Source organism: Motacilla alba, chromosome 1A (assembly GCF_015832195.1).
Source record: "Motacilla alba alba isolate MOTALB_02 chromosome 1A, Motacilla_alba_V1.0_pri, whole genome shotgun sequence".
Lineage (NCBI taxonomy): Eukaryota > Metazoa > Chordata > Aves > Passeriformes > Motacillidae > Motacilla > Motacilla alba.
In genome coordinates, this window is record NC_052031.1 from 27,586,105 (window position 1) to 27,606,583 (window position 20,479).

The window sequence follows — 20,479 nt, forward strand, 5'->3', positions numbered from 1 at the left end:
AACCAGTACAAAACCTCACGCTGTACATGTAGCTAACTCAAAAGGATATGGGAAAGGCAGGAGGAAATGAAATGGTTTGCACTATTAAAAAAAACCTAAACCCATTTAAATTGGATTTGCAAAATAGGTTTTGTATGTATGGACTAAAGTCAATTGATAGAAATTTGCAAAGCAAGTAGAAACATAACTAGTATAGCCACTGCCAAATGGGGAAAATACAGCAACTAGAGCAGAGTCATCAGTCATCAAAAGCAGAAAAAACCAGAGGGGAGTACCGGTGTAAGAAGAGGTGAAGACAGTATGTATTGTTGATAGTAATAACATTTCTACCAACAAGCCACAAGCTCTGCATTCAGCTCCCAGGAGAAGCAAGCTATATTTATGCTCCAACTGCACAGGTAATTATTTAATTTATTTGTACACAAGTGATAATATCTGCACTCTGCTCCCAGCAACAGTCTGAGCCCTTCCTCTGCCCTGCCTCCCCACCTGTCTCCAAGTTTGAGCTACCAAGATGTGGCAGAACCACCCACCCAAACAGGCATTGGCTGCCTGACAGACCAAAGATCCATATTATTTTAAAACAACTTTCAATGCAAAAAAATTACATATTTTTAAATCAGAAAAACTGAATCAAATTCATTGCTGGGATTCGCTAGGGCAGAGAGCAATTTGGGCAGAGAGCACCTTCTCCCTCAGCTGGAGCTCTGCATGCTCAGCATTAAGGATCATGGTGCTGCAACGGATTCCCCTGCTTCAGCCAAGTGGAGTCTGGCAAACCCTGCTACCACACAGGCAGTTCAGCTCCGCTTTGTAATGAGAGTTCCCTGAAGTGCCTATTGCTGCACAGTAGAAAAGACAGGTATGGTACTACTGCCATGTGGGCATAACGCACTACTTGTCATTGAGGTCACCACCTAAAATCTTGCATATTGAAGGCTAAAAATCTTGCAAGTTCCAAGTCCTACACTGAAACGGGTTAAACTCTATTGCAACCTCCAGACAGCTCACTTCATCTTTTCTATGTCAGTGGGAGATGAACAGATTATGGCAATAACATCCAACAAGTAACCACTTACACTTCATTTTCTTTCTCGTATCTAGATAACATTTTATTAACAAGTGGTGCTTAACAAGAGCATTCAATGTGGAATTAGAAAAATCTTCATAAGACAGCAACACAGGAATAGCTTCAGAGTTCCTTGGTGTGTATTACTCAATATTCTGTACTTCTGTTTCCTCTAAATCCAGCCTAACTATCTGGAGTAACAATAACATCTCTGCTTTTGCTTCTGGGTACCCATATGTACATGGGCCAGAATTCTTCAGCTTAATCTATGAGATGTTACAGCCCACCTTAGACAGGTTCATGATTCAAGCTATTAACAGAGCCAGACACCAACACCACTGATCAACAGCGGTCAACAGTTCCACCACACCAGCGCCACTGAGCCAGCTGTCAGCACCCATTCCCAGCTGTCCACGGCTGGAGATCAGGAGTCAGGCTCAGTAAAGGTGTGTCAGACACCTCTCTCCCCTCAGGGATGCCTTGGAGAGGAGCATCAGTTTTTGCCAGCCTAGAGAAACACACAACTCATGTTCTCAACAGACCAGCAACACAAGTCAACACAACCCCAGCACAACCCCCTCCATTTTTGTGCAAACACACAAAAAAGATGTATTAATACCAGGGTCACATTTATTCCTTGGTGGACTGTCCCAGAAGAGCGGCTTGGACAAGACAGTCTGCTATCTCCAGCTAATGTCTCAGTGGCAGAATCCTGAAGCCATCCTTAGGGACCTGAGCATCTCCACACCATCTTTTGGTGCACCAGCAACCTCAGCAGGAACAGCACAAGCAGTAATGTTCATTTCAGTGCCACTGTAGTTGGTAAAACAGGTGCTGTTGTATCACACGCCACTGCATATCAGGTAACATGCCTCAAATTAAGCTTTGGAGTACATCACTTCAAAGCAGATTTGTTGGGCTTTGGTAATGTTCTATTATTGTTGATTTTTTTGTTTCATTTTGGAAAAGCTTTTTGTTTTGAAAAACTTTTCAAAAAAAAAGAACTGGAATCAAGGATGAAGCACAGCCACAGCCTAGAATTGATTCAGACCTGTAGCAGGAGTGACTGACAGTCAATGGATATCACAACTGCTAAGTGGCCTCTACAGAGCTGGTCTCTGCCCATTCCTGAAGGAACAGGTGCCCACAGGACCGAAGCCAGCAGCACGGCTGTGAGAATCACTCACTATCCGAGGGCAGCCCAGCCAGGCTTAACCACAACAGCTGCCAGAGCCAAACAACCCTCTGAACAGCATTTTATCCTGAAAGGAGCCCCATGCATGGCACAGCTGATAAACTCCACACATGGCTTATAGTCCAACCAACACTTCTAATGAGTTTTCAACTTACAAATAATTTTTTAAAACCCCTACACTCCTCACCATAAAAATATAATGCAGATCATACTTTGTTTCCAACACATTCAGTCCTCAAAATCTAGGCTTGCATTATTAAGGCGACAGTTTGCTTGGGTTCCAAGGAGGATGAATCTAATGAGAAATGGCCAGATGAGACAAACCAAATCCCAAAATTTTCACATCCTCCACCTTTTAAAGATTAGACCCAGAAAACAAGAACTTTCAAGCAGCCTTGTGAATTAGCACAACAGCACCTGACCTGTGATTCCCTGTGGCACTTCAAGCCTCTAGCACTGGCCACACTGCCCTCACACACCTCAGCAGGGCAGAGCTCCGGGCAGAAGCTCTCAGCTCTTACATCCCCTGCTTCTCAGAAAAAAAAAGTCCTTTTGCACAAGCTTATTTGCCTCCTTTGTTTAAAGGCATAATACCTTAACTCCAAGCCATTCCAAACATCTCCAAAAAAATACAAACCATGTAAAACTAACCGAATTTTTTTCAGCCCCACTCTCTTCTCTTCTCCCTGCCAACTCCATCATCTCATTCAGGGAAAATGCAGTGGTCAAAATGTTCCATAAAACACAAGCATCACATAAACCACTTCAATTTGGTTTCCCATCTACATCTTGAAGCAAAAAAAAAAAAAAAAAAGAAAAGAAAAAAAGACACATCACACCATTAATTTTCACGTGTTTAATGTAATGGCACTCTAATTAACTTTACAGTACTTTTATCTCCACTAGATACTGTGTTTCCAAAGTATAATGGGAAGAAAACAAACATTAAAAACCCCTTTGATGGTAGTTTTAAAAACTAAATCATTTGGAGTTACATATGCATAAATTACTTTCAAAAAATTGTTCAGGATTTTATTTTTCACCCTTATCTAACAAAAACTGATTTTGTTTCGTTGGGTATTTTCATAAAATTTAAAGAGAGCTCAAAGATGGCACTTAAGAAACTCTGAAGTCAGGGGTGTCATAAGGTTATACCAGGACTTCCGCTGGAGCCTGCCATGAAGCAAACACTATAAATAGGGAAAGAATGTGCAAGAGCTCCGAATAAGTGAGAAGCACAACATGTTTTGCAAGCTTGTGTTCTGAGGGCCATGAAAGTGAAGACTCTTGGCTGAGGAAAGCCTGCCTGAATTTCCCCAGCTGAGGCCTATTCAAAGCAAACCCATCATAGAAAACCACATGGACAGCCATATACTGGTTTCTGCGAAATTGACCTTGGATCAACAACAAAAACAACCAGAAGGTGACTTGGAGAAGCCACAGAAATAATGGAAAGCACTTGTTGATTTTCCCATGACAAGCACTTAAGAAAAATTATATGAAATCAAGTTAAAAAAGACTAGGCAGGAGTTTTTTTAAGGTGGATCAGCTATAAAAATAGCAACACTATTGGTTTTCTTATCAGTTTCATACTTACTTACACTTGAAAGAGATCAGGAGAACAAGTACACTTTGTACTAAGTTTGGAGCATTCTTAGAGGGGAACTAGTCTAGAAGCAGCCAGGACCCTTACTTTCACCTTAAGTTTAGCCTGAAAGATTGTGGACTTATAGTTACTTAAAGGACTTGAGTTTTTGGGGTAAAATGTGTTTCCTGCAATTGATAGTGTTCATTTTAGCTTTCATTCCCTTTAATTCAGAGTTCAGGAAGGGACCTAAATGAATTCCTCATTCTACTATTTCTGGTTTGGTTTTTTTTTTAATTAAGAAAATATTCACTCAACTAAGAAAGGCATTAATATTTCACCTGTGCATCCCACTTCTAGAATTGCCTCCCACCAAAGGACATTCACAAATACTCTCATGTTTAATACTTAATCTTTGCGAGAGGAAGTAATTCATAACTTCAGGTTAATAATTTGTTCACTTGGATGCCCATGTAATATGAATTGGGCAAATAGTTTGATTCATGCACAGGACTAATGGAGTATGTTAAAGAAAATAAATGCAGAAATCTACAGAAAAGTACAACTTTTGCTTGAATCATATATTATTTATACAGAAGAAACAAAAAATCTCTACTTACACAGAAAAGGGTGAAAAAAACAAACACACTCAATCCAGCACTGTTCTTACTGTAAGAATATTGCACATTCCGATAATGTTGCACAAATTACTGGCTTTTAATAAAGACCATATATGAGGTATTAGTCTATTAATAAATAAAGAAGAACATGGAAAAGGAAAAGCACTTAATATAGCGCAACAATCCATTGCAAGGATTAGGCAATGAAAACAAGCGATAGCACACACTCTTGAGGGGAAGGCTGAAGATCCTTAACAAATAGGCAGCTTTCAATACCCATCCGAGAAGCAAAGGGTTAAACCTCTTCATAAAGATTTTAAGAACTCAAAGCCTATTTAGAACACTGCTAGTTAAAATGCTTATTTTGCTCATGCAATCAACCTGAAAGGTAAATTCTTACTTCCCATTTCTAAAGGGACAGCCAATTTAACACACTGAGCCTGTAAGACTAGTTAAACAGAAGATACTAGTTAAACTAGGCTACGACAGATCTTCTTGATTGACATCAGCTAAAGTATTCGGGGGTTTTGTTGTGCAGCATTTTCTGGTGTTTTTTTCTTCCTTTTTATTTTTAAGTAGTTTACAACGGTTGTGAGTTTCCATGGTGCTAAAATCAATACCCATTAATGCTGTCCTTATTAGCAGTTTCCAGCCCCATAAGGCATTGGATGAACACAAGGATTGTAATTTTCAGTTTTACTCTGTGGTTAAGCTAAGAATTTACCTCTCAAATCACAACACTGAAAAATTCCTGCTGACAGGTAATAAATCTGTCAATCTAAATGCTGTAGCTTTTCCTAAGGCCCTTTCAGGAACACCACGAATCTGTAGACAAGCTTATCTTATTGAAGTTCCTAAGATCTCAGAGGGACATTTCAGTTCAATAAAGTGAGTTACAAAAAGTACATTGCACACATGGTAATACAGTAAGTATAAAACAAGAGTGCTTTGGGTGTGCCCTTCCAAATCTTGTCAGAGAGATATTTGTACTGTGGAAGGAGGGGAAGAAAAAACCAAAACAAAAACTTTGTGTGCACACAAACGTACATACATGAATATCCCAATGTCCCCCCTAAAGAAGTCAAGGGCTATTCAAATTATAAAATCCTTTCAGGCCAATTCAAAAATTAAACTAATTCCTACATCACTCACAGCCTTCACATATTCCCTTGCTATTTTCCAACTTCAAAAAGTTAAGGGTTTTACTAATACTTTTGCAATGCTAGAGAGAGTAACAAAGACTCAGGGAAGTTACACTTCTGCTGCTATTTTGTGTAAATTACGTAATTTGCACAGTAAATCTCTATCAGGTAAAAACTGCAAGTGCAAACTTGGAAAGAAATGATTAAAAAAAAAGCAGCACACCAAAATTAAAGTATCTCCTCTGCTTCAATCCACACACCAGTAATTCAATCAGTCCTGAACTGGCTTACATGAGAAAAATTATATTACATTTCTGAAATGAAAAATATATATCTTGTGTTCAAATTTAAGGAAAGTGTTTACTAAACTGAAATATATATATTTTTTTCTGTCACACGAGATTATTTCTCTCCCATTCTAAGTAGTTGTTGACACATTTACTTCCCAACAGCATGTTGTTTCTATTCTGAAGATTAATTTCGTCTACAACTTCTTTATAGTAGTTTAAGTGTTTTTTAGAAAATACAGTTCAGAGAATTTCTTCCATGTTAGCACAAAACCAAGAAAGATTATGAAGATGTTGAGTAAAGAAGAAAAGTTTAGAAGAAAGGAAACATTATTGTCCAGAACAGTCGGTGTATGTGGTAACCATGTTTCCTCGTCTCTGAGTGACAGTCCTGCAGTGCTTGCTGGATCCATGAAACCTGGCATCAGTTCGCACCGCGTGTCTGTGTGCATTTTCAAAGTCACTGAACGAAAACATCTTTTCCATATTTTCAAACACATCATCAAACAGTCCACCTCCAAAAGAAAACTCTTGGAAAGAGCGTCTTTGCCGGTTATGAGCCTCCCGATGACTTCGGAAGTGATTTTCAAAGTGCTTTTTTGACCGCGAGTTTTGACTAAACAGGTCAAAGTCTTTGAAGAGATCGTCAAAGTTGAAATTGAATGACTGATGGAATGGACTTCCATTACTTCCTCTTCCTCCGTGACGGCCAAGCTGATCATATTCTCTTCGTTTATTCTCATCTGACAATGTTTCATATGCTATTTATGTTTAAAAAAAAAAAGTTACAGTTCATTTCCATTCAAAAAACCAGAAAAAAAAGAAAACCAAACACAAAGAACAGCAGCTTTCTCTCCCACTCTTCCTGAACTGAAGAAATTTCAAACAAGACTTTCAATGTTCAATCCCAATCAAGAGCTACATCTACATTTATCTACCTTTCTCCAAACCAAAATAAACTGCATCAAAACAGTTACTTCCAATAACAAACACAGCTATATTAGGAGGACAGGTTACACATAATACAACACAGTTTAACTACCAACAAATATTAGCATGAAGATTTGAAACAAAATAACAATGAGAGCTGGTGATCAGAAAGCCTGAAGGAAGAAGGATGAGTTAGGAGCTCTAAGCATCTGCTGCACTCCTATCACACAAACACAGGGCAACATCTGCAAAGCTACTTGTCACCCAGCAAGTTCTAGCTACACGGGTTACAAGCAACAACATAAACACTGAGGAGATAAGGAAAACTAATTTCAGCTTGTGCCAATTCTCCATTTTTCACAAGTTCAGCAATAAACCTAGATTTTGTGACTGGATGTACTCAAAATGAAATTAGATTTCCCTCCAACCTTTGGTTTAGAACTACAGCTACTGGTATTCCAAGGCAGAAACTCTGATAGAAAATACACCCATTCTGATAACTAAATATTTTAAAAACTCATTTTCTTGCCTGTCAAAGACTTGCAATTATTCTATATAATTCAACATTTAAGAGTTCCTACTTCCTCCTGTAGTAGGTGGCTAACAACTGCAGTAAGTATCTACAGAGGCTGTCACTCCCTTTCCATTATGTTACTAACTACTTTCTTTCAAAATAACTCTTCTGCAGACAAGAAGGCAAAAGCCAGAAATCCCTTTTAGCTTAGTTAAGAGAACTACACAAATAGATGGATGTTATACCTGAGTCTACAGGGAATAGAAGTGGGTATACCTTATTTTTCAGAAAGTCTTTCTGTTCTTGATTATCCACTTTTATCACACAATATTTATAATTGTTGTATTTGTAGGATCACAGATAGCTCAAGTTAGACATGACCTCAGTCTCTGCTCTAACCTGCTCAAAGTAGGATCAGTTATGAGATCAGACTAGGTTAGTCAGCACTTCACCCAGTCATTCCTGAAACGTGTCTAAGGTTGCAGACTGCACAACCTCTCTAGGTAATCTGTTCTAACACTGGCCTGTAGAACGGAATCACAGAATTGTTAAGACTGGAAAAGAACTCTGAGATCCTCAAATCCAACCATTATTCTCAAGGTGAAAAAGTTTTTTCCTATAACCATTTGAACCTCTTGCACCTGCTGTCTACTGTATTTCCACCATGACCCACTGAAGCACCCTGCTGTGTGCTGTCTAATAATCTCCCCATAGTTACTGCAAGGTTGCTGTTAGGCCCTCCTGAAGCCCTGGTAGTAATCCTGAGCCAGATCTTATGAAACAGATCAAAAAGCAAAAATGAACCTCCTAGGGCTAAAGCTGTCCTTCTACCAAGTATTTTTTGCGAGAAGAAGAAGAATACGCCAAAAGCCTAATAAGCAGAAACACATGAACTGTATAAAAGGCCTTCCCATGTGCAAGAACACAGAAACAACTCAGATTTTGATGCTTGATATCTGACAGCACTTCAGTGGAATTCAGAAAAGAAACCCCTTTATACCTCTTATTCAGTAAAAACAAAATGCACTTAGGTTACAGATGTAAGACATGTATCAAATTACGACCACAGATAGTGTATATTACCTTCAGCAATTTCTCTAAATTTTGCTTCTGCTCCAGGACTCTTATTTTTGTCTGGGTGGTATTTCATAGCCAGCTTGTGAAATGCCTTCTTAATCTGGCGGTCAGATGCATTTTTTGGAACTCCTAAGATATCATAATAACTCTCTGTAGCCAGTATTAATTCCGTTATCATTAAAATGCAGAGAGCAAATGTGAAGACAGATTGCGTAGTGGCCATTTCTCCAGTTCCTAAAAAAAAAGGAAATATACTTGAAGAACAAGTTGTTTTATATTCCACAACAAGTTAGTTACAGCTGTAGGCTGGCAGAGGAAGAGCAGCATGTTACAGGAGTCAATGACAGACTTGTAAGCACACTGTTACACTGTTTTACACCTGTCAAACTCCATTACGCCGTTTTCATATTCACAGAATACCTGAGTGAAAATACTGCAAAGTGACATTTCATATGCATAAACACCACTTTACTGTTTTTCTTTGTTTTACACTTAATTGATCATTGCATTATGAAGTTACAGAAGTAAATACACAGCACATTTCATTGCATCTAACATTTCACACTGCCATACCTGAACTAGCTTTACATTAATCTTGAGTTCTAGGACCCCAAACAGAGTTGCTCTAAATTCAGCACAGGCTGCAAAAACTGACCCTACTAGAAGAAGACCAAGTCACTGATTAGCTGCTGCAACAACAGGAGCATGAAAACACAACTGGCCTAGAGATGACTGTGAGGTGCAGGAAGACAAGACTATTAGACACTCATGCTCAGCTTCAGTTTGTTCAACCCACCTAAGGTGAACATGATAAAGAGCAGATCATTCACTGCCAGAGCTCAGCCAAGTAAAGCACACTTTCCTCTATTTAACAATAGGCTTAGCCTATCTGCATATCAAATTGCTTTATAAAGGAAAACACATGCCATATCTTTGATATCAAAGAATTCATCTGATAAATACTACTGCATAGAAAGGTTTACATATGAAACCCTCAGTGTCAGAACTGAAGGCAAAAAAATATCTTTTATACAAGACAAGTAGTTTCAACAATAATTAAAAGCTGTAATTTTTTTTCAACAACCCTTCTGTCAAAAAATGTATTTCAAAACAAATATATGAGAACTTAGGGGGAAATTGTGGCATATATAATTACTTAAAGAAACAGTTCTACATAGCCACGTGATGTCCCATGATTTTCATGAAGGACAGAGTGAGGTGTTCCTACTAGAAGGTGAGAAACAGATAATATGCCTGCGCATATTATATTTAAAACACAGAGTGCAGAAAGGCAAATGTTCAAAGACAGAATGCTGGCTGACACCTGACCAGAAGAATGTACGAGACAACCCTGAACATTCCAAATGTAACATGTCCCCCCCCAGAGATTACACTGATTAAATGTAATATAAGAACAACTCAGAGACAATTGGTGTTACTTTCCTGAAAGCTGAATAAACAAACTTACAGTCTGAGCACCATTTAAGTCAGAACACTTTCGCTAGCCAGCATGGGACCCAATATTTGTCACGCAGAATTCAAAACCTTTGAATACCAGACACATAGGAAAATTAAACATTTACCGGAAAGTCAATTCCCTGTAAACAAAATTAAAAAGCAAGAACCAAAAATGGAAAAAAGAATACCATTTCTAATAAGCAAGTCAGGGGCTAAAATGAATGCTGTGAGACAAGAGCAAGAGGCCTGCAAGATTAATCTACCCATGCCCTCCTAAGCATTCATTTGGCCAGCAGCCTGCATGATATCAAGTGTTAAGGGGCAGCAGTTGAAACAAATTGTATTTTGATCAGTGTACTTAGATACCAAATGGACAGTTCTTTCCAGTATTCTCCATGCACAATTATCAGACATATTTTTAGTACCAAGTTTTCCCACATATCTTCTCTCACCACTTCACTAACGTGAAATATTACGACTTGGGCACTAAGAACTACACACTTGTACATCCTTCCATGCTTTTGGGCCTTTCTTCCTGTTTGTGCTTTATAGCTGCAGACTTATGCATTCATCTCACATATGGGATCGTTTTAATTGACTTCATTAACCCACAGCTGCATCACGCTTGCACAATCACCTGCTGCACTCTTGGAAGGCCAACCATCCTGCTTCTACTGCTGAACACCGAGAAGAGCGAGAAGAGCTAAAAGGAACATTCATATCCTCCATCAAGAGCAAACCCCTCTTCCATAACTCATGACAGCTGGAGATCATCAGGTTAGTCCTTCAGGTTTTCTGCTCTGGCCAACCAACTCAACTTGTATTATTTCTGATAAAAAAGTACACCTGAACTTTTCTTTTTCTACAGTTCTTTACATTAGGAGCTCTGTAATGAAGTTCTTTGCTATGTTTGATTTCTAAAGCATAGTAAAAAGGGGACTTAAGTTTCACAATTTTTTAAACTACCAAACACAGATTTAATGCTGCCCTTGAACAACTCAACCAAACTCAAATTTAAGAATAAGATGTAAATAAAAACCAAATACAAATAAAACTCCAGTATAAGCAGCATTTTAAACTTCACAGGGTTATCAGAGAGAGCAAGTCTTACATTTAGATACTGTCAATTATTCAATTTACTTTTTAGAAAACACCTATTTCATATGCTGTCAGTATCTTAAGTGTTGCTACTGCCAGCTACTTCAGCCCTGCCATTCTAAACTGTTTTTACAATCCTTTTCAAAATAAGGTCTCCTAAATACTTTTTTTGCTTATGTCTCTTCACCCTCTTTCTCAATCAGAAAGGGACATGTAAGTTGCACTTTCCAGGTCATACACTGCAGCTACTTAAACACATTCCAGAATTCAATAAATTCTGTACACATTAGGTCATGCAACAATGAGCTCTTCTAATAATTATCTATGTACTTAATTTAGGTACATCTGTCGATGAAGTAAGAGACCTTTTGCCACACAATAGCTGTTTAATTCTGTTGGGTGAGCAGGTACAGATCTCAACTACTATTCACCTTTGAATAAGAAGTGCACAGTCTAATGTTTATCCAAAGTACTGCAGAGGTAATAACAATCAGTTCTTCATTAGTTTATCAACATTTATCAACAGCTGCACAATGAAGCAATGTTTGAGGATGATGTACCTAGAATAAAATCTGTCAGATTTAGAAGAGAGGAAACTACTTCATCTTGCAACACAAATACCCTATTCCATCCTTCTTTGAAAGTAATTGAGACAAACCCTCGATAAATGCCTATATGCAAAGTCTCACGTACTCAGAGAACACAGAGCATCACTAGTGTTCTGCTACTGCTTGCATTACAGAATTGCTATACACTAACCTGTGGAATGCTCACGTCCTGTAATTATTTCTGCAAGCAATTTACTAATAGTAATAAAGTTCCCGAGGTCTTCTACTACCACGACTAATCTGATGAGTAAGCAAGTCTTCCAGTTCTCAAGCAGCTACAGGCAAGTCTGTCAAACGGGGGGGCTTGTACTTGTCTTGGCCTCTACTATACTAACTCGAAAGCAAATACAGAAGAAGGTTCCTGAATCTTGCCCTGGAGCACAGGGAAACGAAGGAATCAACCTGGCACCACCCTGCCTACCCAGACCCCTGAAGACCCGGCTGGAGCCGGACCGCACCATCGGGCGGGGCCAGGCCGGAGCTGGGCAGCCGCTAACAGCCACATCCAGCGACGCTGTCCCACCTCCAATGCAGCCAGGCTGGCAAACACCACCGCAGCGCGGCCCAGAGACGCCCAAATCCCAGATAAACGCTCCGGGCCGAGCCTCGGTGCCTCCTCTCTCCGCTCCCCCGCCTAGCTTCCCACGCTGCCCCAAGCTTCCCAGCGCCCCCCTCCCGACCCCTCCGCGTTCGCCTTCACTCCCCCCACTTCAGCAACCTTCCACTTTCTCGGAGCCCTCACCCAGCAGCCGCGACCCTTCTCCACCGTCCTCACCTCCCCTCAGCGCCAGCCCCGCTCGCCCGCCGCCCCTCAGCGCCGCCGCCGCCGTTCCCGCCCGCCCGCGCCCGGCGCTCGCGCAGTCCGGCCCCCCGCCGTTCCTACACGAAGCGCTGCGCCATTGGTCGCCCGGGCGCACGTGACGCGGTGCACGCGGGCCGTCGCAACCTCGGCGCCGCCGCCACCCGCCGCTGGGGGCGCTGTGAGGAGGCGGGGCCGCCCCTGGCCCGGCCCGGCCGGCCCAGCTCAGCTCAGCTCAGCCCAGCCCAGCCAAGCCCGGCTCGGCCAAGCCCAGCCGGGCCGCGGTGGCCGCCATGCCGCGGTACTGCGCTGCCACCCGCTGCAAGAACCGCGGCGGCCGCAGCGCCAAGGACCAGCGCAAGCTCAGCTTCTACCCGTGAGTGGCCGCGGAGCGGGGCAGGGTCTGGGCGAGCGGTGGCCCTGCGGGTAGTAGTGAGCCCCTCCGCGGAATGGCCGAAAGACTCAGCGCCACGGGTGCACCACCTTGCTGGTGGCCGCCTTGGAACCCCGCCTGCTCCCGGGAGGTTGCAGGGAAACGAAAGGAAAGTGTGGGGAATAAAGAGCGGACAGCTAAGGTTTAATAGCACACACCGTCCCTCGCATGGGACGGACGGAACTTTTGGGAGGGGGCGATGACACGGCGGCGGCTAAGGACTCTGGAATAGGTGCAGAGGGTCCCTGAAGTGAAGAACAAGGAGATTCGACTAAAAAATAAAATTCGACTAACAAAATAAAATAAAATTACTTCTGACTCTGTTTTGCTGCTGCCTCTGTGGAAGCAATGTTCCAGCAGGGCTGGCAGTAGGGGAGGGTTTGGTTTAATAGTGAAATATCCTGTGTGATGGTTTACATGCCAGAGGAAGGGCCCGGAAGGGTAAGCAAGTAAACTTAAAATGATTCCTTAAAATTAAACTTTGCCACTAGCATTATTACCTTACCTGCGCTGTGAACAGAGGCATTGCTGGTTGTTTGGGAGCAGCTGAGTTAGCTGGAACTTCTCCTACAGTTAGAAGTAACTCAGTTCCAGCTGAGTTAGCTGGAACTGGGCTGCTTGGTTCCAAACAGCAGTTTGTGGTGGCTGCACGGTGCTGTCCGGACTCTGCTGGACCAGTCCCCATTCCAGGCCTGCAGTCACCTCTGCCCTGCTGTGGTTACGTGTCTGTTGCTTCCAGGATGGTGAGTTAGAAACAGTATTTCACAATCCTGAGAGAAGCACAGTGCAGGTAGCTAAATATGGATGTATTTGTGTAGAATAAAAGTATGAAACCGTTTGTCAACAGAAGCAACTTAAGAATAATTTGAAAAATAAATTTCACAATTAGCCTCAAAATCTGTTTTGGTAAAATTTATACCTCAAATTAGGTTTCCTTTCCATTTCTGATTAGTCATAGTTATTCCAAGATCAGGAAGGCTGTGTAAGAAGACCTACAGGAAGACTATTTTGAAAGAAATTTTATTTTAGATTGAAGGAAAGCTTATTTCCCTGGCACATTTCTAACATGGAATGCATCATAAAACAATAAGGAAAATAATTTCTTTTCTCTTATGTTTAGAGAGTGTGAGTTTCATATGGATAATCAAAACAAGTTTGAGCACTGAGACATGTCTATATTCAAATCTATGGTATCAGTATGGAGATGATTGCCAGAACTTAGCTGGTTTATCTAGCCTTTGAGTTGTGCTCCATTCTGAGTTTCATGTTCTGTAGAAGGGGTGCTGAGATTTGATTTATAGATTTCTCTTGCCTTCTATTAGTGACTACACCTGACATGAATTGCAAGTTTTATTCCCTTGCCTCTTACCACCACCGAAGAAGTCCTCTGCTGCTCTGTGCTTGGGGTCTGAGCCTCTTCCAAACCTTTTGTCACCTAATTTCAACTTGCCTAACTACTCTTCCTTGCTTTATTTCTTCACTTCTTTGACTTGTGTAGTGATGGCAGCTGCTAAATAAATTCTGTCCACTTCCTTTTTCCATTTCCCTTTTTCTTTGTGTCTTGTTTATGCTAGAGAACAGATTCTGTTGATTAGTGAGGAGTTGTTGAAGCATGAGCAGGTTAGCAAAGTTGCCTTTAAGCTAAAATAATAACTTTCACTATCAAACCCTTCTCTTGCTACAGATTATTTTGTTTTCCATCTGAAGCTGGTTGAGTCTGGGTAGAGCAGTGGGTCCTGTGTTGTGAGGGTAACAGCAGTGGGAGCAAGTGTTCTGGAGGTCTTCTTGGAGAGGGTGTGAGTCGTGACACGACCTTCAATGAAAGGAAGCCATCGTCTTCCTGAGAGACTCTTTTGGCCCTCTGTAGTAACTTAGCCAGGCTAAGCTGTGTCACCAAGGAGCATGCTTTGTCACACATGCAATGCTGCCACTGGGTGTACGTGATCCAAGCAGACAGGACTTGAAAAGCCTGAACCTCTGACTTGTCCTTCAGAGGTTACTGTGTTCTTGTTCTTTGCATTATTCCTTGCATTATTCCTTGCATTATTCCTTGCATTCCTGCAGATACACAGAGCTGGATGCATCAAACGCCTGCTCTGTTTCCTTGGTAATTTGAAGACTTACATGGCAACAAATTCGAAAGATTGGGGAAGGGGTAAAGACATGCACCTTTATGTGGTGAATTTCAGCACTCTTTCTCTCAAAATCACCTGAGTCTGCAGTTTTGGAACACAGGGCCTGTGTAAGAGTCTGCTGCTGTGTGTGGCTTTTGGAGGAAACCTGCAGCTTCAGGGATTTGAGGGTGGGACCACAAAAGCAGAGATTTTTCCTTTGTAATTATTGTTGCTTGTGAATCTCAGGAATATTGTCTTCAGAGCAGTAGTCACTGAACAGTGCTCAGAATTCAGCTTATGGTTTATGTGTTATATGTGGTTATATGCTAGAGTTAAAGTAAAATGGATATGCACCAGGGAAACGTAGAAGTACTTTTCAAATACCCTGATACCTGACTGAGAAGAGGTGACAGACAAGAGTGGTCTGAATGTTCATGTTCCTGTTACCATCACTTCTTGACTATGCATGCATCATAGTAAGCCTTTGATTTCCCTTTCATTTGTGTGTTGCCTGCCATTAAGTAAATTACATATCGTCACACACTTTTTTTCATTTAGTTCTCTTTCTCATGTCTGACCATTTGCATGTATTCTTAAAGTTTTATTTTTTTCTATGAGGGTGTATACTCATCATTTGCCTTTTCAGGTAGGTTAGATGATTGAAAAGTTAATTCTAAATTACAAAATATGACATGGCCTCCTATCGCTGTGAGAAAGTTTAATTGCTGAAACACAAAATATAGAAATGCTTTGCATCTGCATGCATTTACTTTTTGAACAAAATTTAAAACCTAAAACATTGCCAAATTATCTGATAATCCAAAGAGGGGCATGTATTAGGAGGTACTATGTTAAACAGAAAATACTAGTTGTGTCTAGAAAGACAAATAAGCCCGAGAAATACTATTAATAAAATGAGGACCAGTCTTAACTTTCTTTAAATTATGTCTCAGTATTTCATCTCAGAACTGCTTTCTGAGCAAGTGTTGTAGGATCAAACTTTCAAAACATCTTGGCCATGGATTCTGAAACTCTTGGCTAGTAGAAATCAGAAATTCTGCTTCTGAACTCCAGAGCAAATAAAACTAGAAATAATGTATATAGTGATTGGATTAACGTGTACATGGCATCCAGATTAGCATTTAATAGTTAAATTTTTTGAAAAAATGTTATTTTAATATTTTGTAAAGGAAAGCTACCTTCTAAGTAACAATGAGATGTTCTTATTTAAGACAAAGAAAGACAACAATAATGGGGGGTTTTGTATATTTTCTTGTTTGCCTTTTCAACTGCTCTAAAAAGATTCCCACTCCATGATAAAGAGAGGCTTGAGAAGTGGTTGCAGAACATGAAGCGAAGCTCATGGACTCCAAGCAAGCACCAGCTGCTCTGCAGTGATCATTTCACCCCCGATTCCCTGGACGTGCGCTGGGGGATCCGCTACCTGAAAAACACCGCTGTGCCAACTATTTTCTCTTCCCCAGATGATGAGGTAATCTATTGCTAGCCTTTTTTTGTTTTGTAGTATGAAGCTAACCAACTGTTGATGTCATACAGATTTTCTAATCTGTCCAATAATCATATTTTATTTAAAAAATAGAATTCCTGTCCATTTGTCAGCAGGACTGACACAAAACAGGTATGTGATTCCGTAATGTAAAGGAAGAACAACTTCCCCTAGTTTAATTGGAGGCTCAATATCTTTTTTAAACTGCAGATTACAGAAGCATTTACTATAGAGAATGTTAAATTTCTTATGAGAATAATTGCTGTATCTTGTGTAAAGCAGTCCAAATTCCCTAGAGTTTGAAAAAAAACCCATAATAAATCAAATTAAAAAACCCAAACCATAGTAAGAAAAAAAGCAAAAACCAAACTAAAATCCTAATCACTATTATCGCCTTTGGAGCTTTAAAGTAGTATTTTTAAGTGTAGGACCTGAAGTAAAGTTGTGGAAGATGCTTACGTGAATTCTTGGGCCTCTGATGTAATTTTTAAACAGTGCTCATCTAAGTTAGTCCTTTTGCAATACCATGCTATGAAATGAGATCTGCCTAATTTTTTAATGCTGAGTGATTTTCTTCTTACAAGGTGGTGATTTTCTTTTTTTTTCTTTTTTTTCCTCCAGGAAAAAGATTCTTCACAGAACAGTTCACAGCAGGTACAGAAAAAAGATCAGGAAGAAACACATGTTGTGTCAGAGAAAGTGTCTCTACCACTTGAAGCTTGTACACCAAAGAAAAGTTCTGTAATTGCACATAATGTAGAGGAAAAGGCAGAAGTGGTTTGCTCAGGTGCACTGAGTGAACCTTTACAAATTCAAAACCTGCAGCTTCCACATGAAGGTGGCTTTCAGGCAGACAGTGTCACTCTTGATGGTTCATCTGGGCAGCACGTACATCAGCATAATCCTGTTCTAATGACAGCAGCAGTCCAGAGCATGGAGGCTACCCATGTTCATACTCCTGTAGAGGATTCAGGAGGTTGTACAGCTACAGTCCTGCAATTTACAGACCCTGACTATCTGAATTCATCTCTGAAACTGAACAGTGCTTTAGGGTCGGTTACTGGCTATGCAGTTGAAAATTCTGTCCCTCACGTGGTCTGTCCTGGTGAAGTGCAGACGAGTGAAGATGCAGTTTTACTGAGTACAGTCACACAAACTATTGAACAGTTCAGTGGAAGTGAAGAGTCTGTCATTGCTATTATTATGCCAGCTAAGAGTCCAGAAGAGCCTGAAAGAGTAAATACTTCTTTTCTGCCTGTTAAGGAAGAGTTTATTGACACAGAGGAGACAGAAGTGATTGAATATGATGGAAATGAAATACTGCAGACTGAGCATTCATACTGCAGACAAGACATAGACAGAGATCACCTTTGGCAAAAAATTTCAAAACTCCACTCTAAGATAACTTTACTTGAAATGCAAGAGGTAAAAACTTTGGGGAGACTCAGGTCCTTGGAAGCTCTTATTAGACAATTGAAGCAAGAAAACCTGCTTTCTGAAGAAAAGGTTAAGTTGGTAGAAAACTACTTTACAACACTTGAAGTGACTATGATACAGTAAAGGCTTTCAGCTGATGGTTGTCAAATATCTTTTTAACCTCTTTGACTGTACTTTTGGACAAATTAACTTTTTTTCCAGTTGTGGTGTTTTAAACATCTAATGAAAATCATGTGAATAGCATTCTTTAAAATGTAACATCAAACAAAGTTAAGTGGTAGAATGTTGTCTGTAAAACATGACTGGCCAGTAAAATTTTAAAAAACCCTGAACTGGGTGAAGTTTTCTTAAATGTGTGAATCAAGTCAGTAAAAGATAATTTAACCCTTTCTTAGCTGCAGGCTTCTCTGAAACATGCAATGCCTGCATTGGGGACAGCAGTAGAATGCACAGAATAAGCATATGGGATGAACAATTATAAATGTACATGTATGCATTGTCCAGTGAGGTCAAAATTGCTCTTTAGTTTTCTGTTCATCTAACATTTGTTCTGCTAGTTTTTTGTACGCTTTGATCTTATTAAAATTGTTTCTGCATGAAGGTTGTTTTCTTTCATGTGTTTCTAGAAACAGCAGTTCTCATAAGAATATGGTTCCAGTGGACAGGCCCATCTCCTTTTTAATTTCTTTTGTTATGATTCAGCTCAAGTGGAAAGCAATCTTAATCACAGATGTATTTGCTAGTTAGTAAAAGGGAAAGCTCTATTTAGTGAATGCTGTCTACATTGATCCTGTTACAGCCTACAGCTGGATAATGCGTATACCCTTAATAATGCACTGAATGAAACAATGTTCTGCAGAGCAGCTTGCTCGTGAAAGTGGCAGAATTTTACTTTGCAAGAAACAGAATTACAAAACAAGAAATTTACTCCCTTTTCCTGATTTCATTAACTTTTTCTAGTGCATGGCTTATCACTATAGTAGACAGATACTATAATTCATTTCAAGGAAAATTAATTTGCTTAAACACTTTCTGCTTATTCTGTCAGTGTGCCTTGCCGTATGCTCTGGTACAGTGCAGAAGTCCTAGATTATCTGGTTCCTGACTTGGCATCATAGTTACGCTAGGTGATCCCTGTTACAGCCCTTCCAGCTGAAATCTAGTGTATTATATTCTACAACCATTAGATTGCTTGAGGATGTGGTTTTCTTTATTCAAAATGGTGTCATCTCCACCACCACAAATTCAGTCTAGGATTGAAGCAAATGGGTTCCTTTTCAATATTATTTGTGTTGTCTTTTACACACTTTCTAAACTGTTCTGGTAATCTTTTCATAAGGAATTGAGAATCAGTTCACACTAGCTACAAAGCTGGCCTCCAACTAGATAATAAGTTCCAATTTCAAAATTTTCAAGACTTGGAATATCTTGAAGTGCAGAAGTTGGGCTGCTAAATCACAATGCTGTAGGAGGTTAGTCTGCATTGAAAACCACTGGATTAGGCTTGCTTTGTCCTGCAACTCAGCTTCTTTCAGACCTGAAGCACAGGCTGTGCTTGGTAAAATTGCTGAAGGACAGAGGTCACTTACAATGTGGTGAGTTATTTACCACGTCTCTGACTCACTCATTTTGCCCTCCCTGGAACAAGAGAACATTCCTGTTCTGCCTTTTGTGCTATGAAATCACAAGGGGTGTTCTGTATACTGTAGAAACATTGCTGCCATATCTGATCCCTTCTTGGGAACATTGTCCAGGTGGCCTCTCTGAACTGCACGTTTTGTAATGTTTTACAAAGTAAGAGATCTTTCTAAGTGATTTTCAAAATGCTATATGAAGTTGCTAAATGATTTGGCAATTGTAGAAGTCTCATGAATGTACTACAAACCCTTTGCTAATGCTGTATATTTTAACCCATTTCAAAAGTTTACTGTAGTCATTGAATGGCAGTGAGAACTCAGACATGGCAAAAGAGTTGCAACACCATAAGCTGTTGTCTCAGCAAAGCTCTGTTCTCCCCAAAATTTGTGGGGTTTAACATGGGATTTGCATTGCTGATATATTTTTGCTTTTACTAAGAGCTTACAGTATTAAAAATGAGAATATTGTTCGTGGCATGGATTTCTTTAAACATGAGGAAAAACCCAAAGTGCTCAGGTTCCCTTTCTCTTATGGAGTTTCTTGGGTTGACTGGCTGGATGCCAGGTACCCACCAAGCTCTTCTATCTCCTTCCAGCTAGGCAGGGGAGAGAAAACAAGATGGAAAACAACTCATAGGTTGAGATAAGGCAGTTTGCTAAAGCAAAAGCAAAAGTTGACAGACACACAAGCAAAGAGAGAGAAAAAGAAGGGTTAATTCTCTACCTCACATTGGCAATGACATTCAGCCACTTCCCTGGAAGCAGCACTGCAGCACGCATAGGGGCTGCTGCAAAAGGCAAATACTGTAAATAACCAATTCCCCCCTTCCTCTTCCTTCCCTTAGCTTTTATCTGTGAGCTGACACCATCTGGTATGGAATATCCCTTTGGACTACTTGGGTCAGCTGTTCTGGTTGTGTCCCATCCTGGGATCCTGCCCGCCCCTGGCCAGGAAGCTGGGGAGACTGT

At 40.4% G+C, this 20,479-nt stretch overlaps 2 protein-coding genes across 8 annotated transcripts; one reads left to right on the top strand and one right to left on the bottom strand.

Annotated features, from left to right (window-relative positions):
• Positions 1–4,134: 4,134 nt before the first annotated feature.
• On the bottom strand, positions 4,135–13,456 carry DNAJB9 (DnaJ heat shock protein family (Hsp40) member B9). Of its 5 annotated transcripts, none has more exons than XM_038154546.1 (3): positions 13,321–13,456; positions 8,426–8,653; positions 4,135–6,659 (listed from the first exon to the last, which is right to left on the bottom strand). In XM_038154546.1, the coding sequence occupies exons 2-3, from the start codon at positions 8,640–8,642 to the stop codon at positions 6,229–6,231; spliced, it is 648 nt and encodes a 215-aa protein (XP_038010474.1). In that variant the 5' UTR covers positions 8,643–8,653; positions 13,321–13,456; the 3' UTR covers positions 4,135–6,228. The 5 variants fall into 5 exon arrangements, with proteins under 5 accessions (XP_038010474.1, XP_038010471.1, XP_038010470.1 ...); XM_038154543.1 differs by lacking the exon at positions 13,321–13,456 and adding an exon at positions 12,326–12,449; XM_038154542.1 differs by lacking the exon at positions 13,321–13,456 and adding an exon at positions 12,359–12,439.
• On the top strand, positions 12,595–18,473 carry THAP5 (THAP domain containing 5). 3 transcript variants are annotated; one of them, XM_038154539.1, is made up of 3 exons: positions 12,595–12,758; positions 16,232–16,421; positions 17,058–18,473. In XM_038154539.1, exons 1-3 carry the CDS (start codon positions 12,676–12,678, stop codon positions 17,994–17,996), a joined length of 1,212 nt encoding a protein of 403 aa, XP_038010467.1. In that variant the 5' UTR covers positions 12,595–12,675; the 3' UTR covers positions 17,997–18,473. The 3 variants fall into 3 exon arrangements, with proteins under 3 accessions (XP_038010467.1, XP_038010468.1, XP_038010469.1); XM_038154540.1 differs by having other exon boundaries at positions 12,617–12,924; XM_038154541.1 differs by lacking the exon at positions 12,595–12,758 and adding an exon at positions 13,471–13,605.
• The last annotated feature ends 2,006 nt before the right edge of the window (positions 18,474–20,479 follow it).

Bases quoted from the DNA above. Each gene is read 5' to 3' on its own strand.
- DNAJB9 (XM_038154546.1), bottom strand. From the start codon at position 8,642: ATGGCCACTACGCAATCTGTCTTCACATTTGCTCTCTGCATTTTAATG. The intron at 6,660-8,425 runs GTAATATACACT...AAACATAAATAG, and splicing joins ATTTAGAGAAATTGCTGAAG to CATATGAAACATTGTCAGAT.
- THAP5 (XM_038154539.1), top strand. From the start codon at position 12,676: ATGCCGCGGTACTGCGCTGCCACCCGCTGCAAGAACCGCGGCGGCCGC. The intron at 12,759-16,231 runs GTGAGTGGCCGC...TGCTCTAAAAAG, and splicing joins CGCAAGCTCAGCTTCTACCC to ATTCCCACTCCATGATAAAG. The intron at 16,422-17,057 runs GTAATCTATTGC...TTTTTCCTCCAG, and splicing joins TCTCTTCCCCAGATGATGAG to GAAAAAGATTCTTCACAGAA.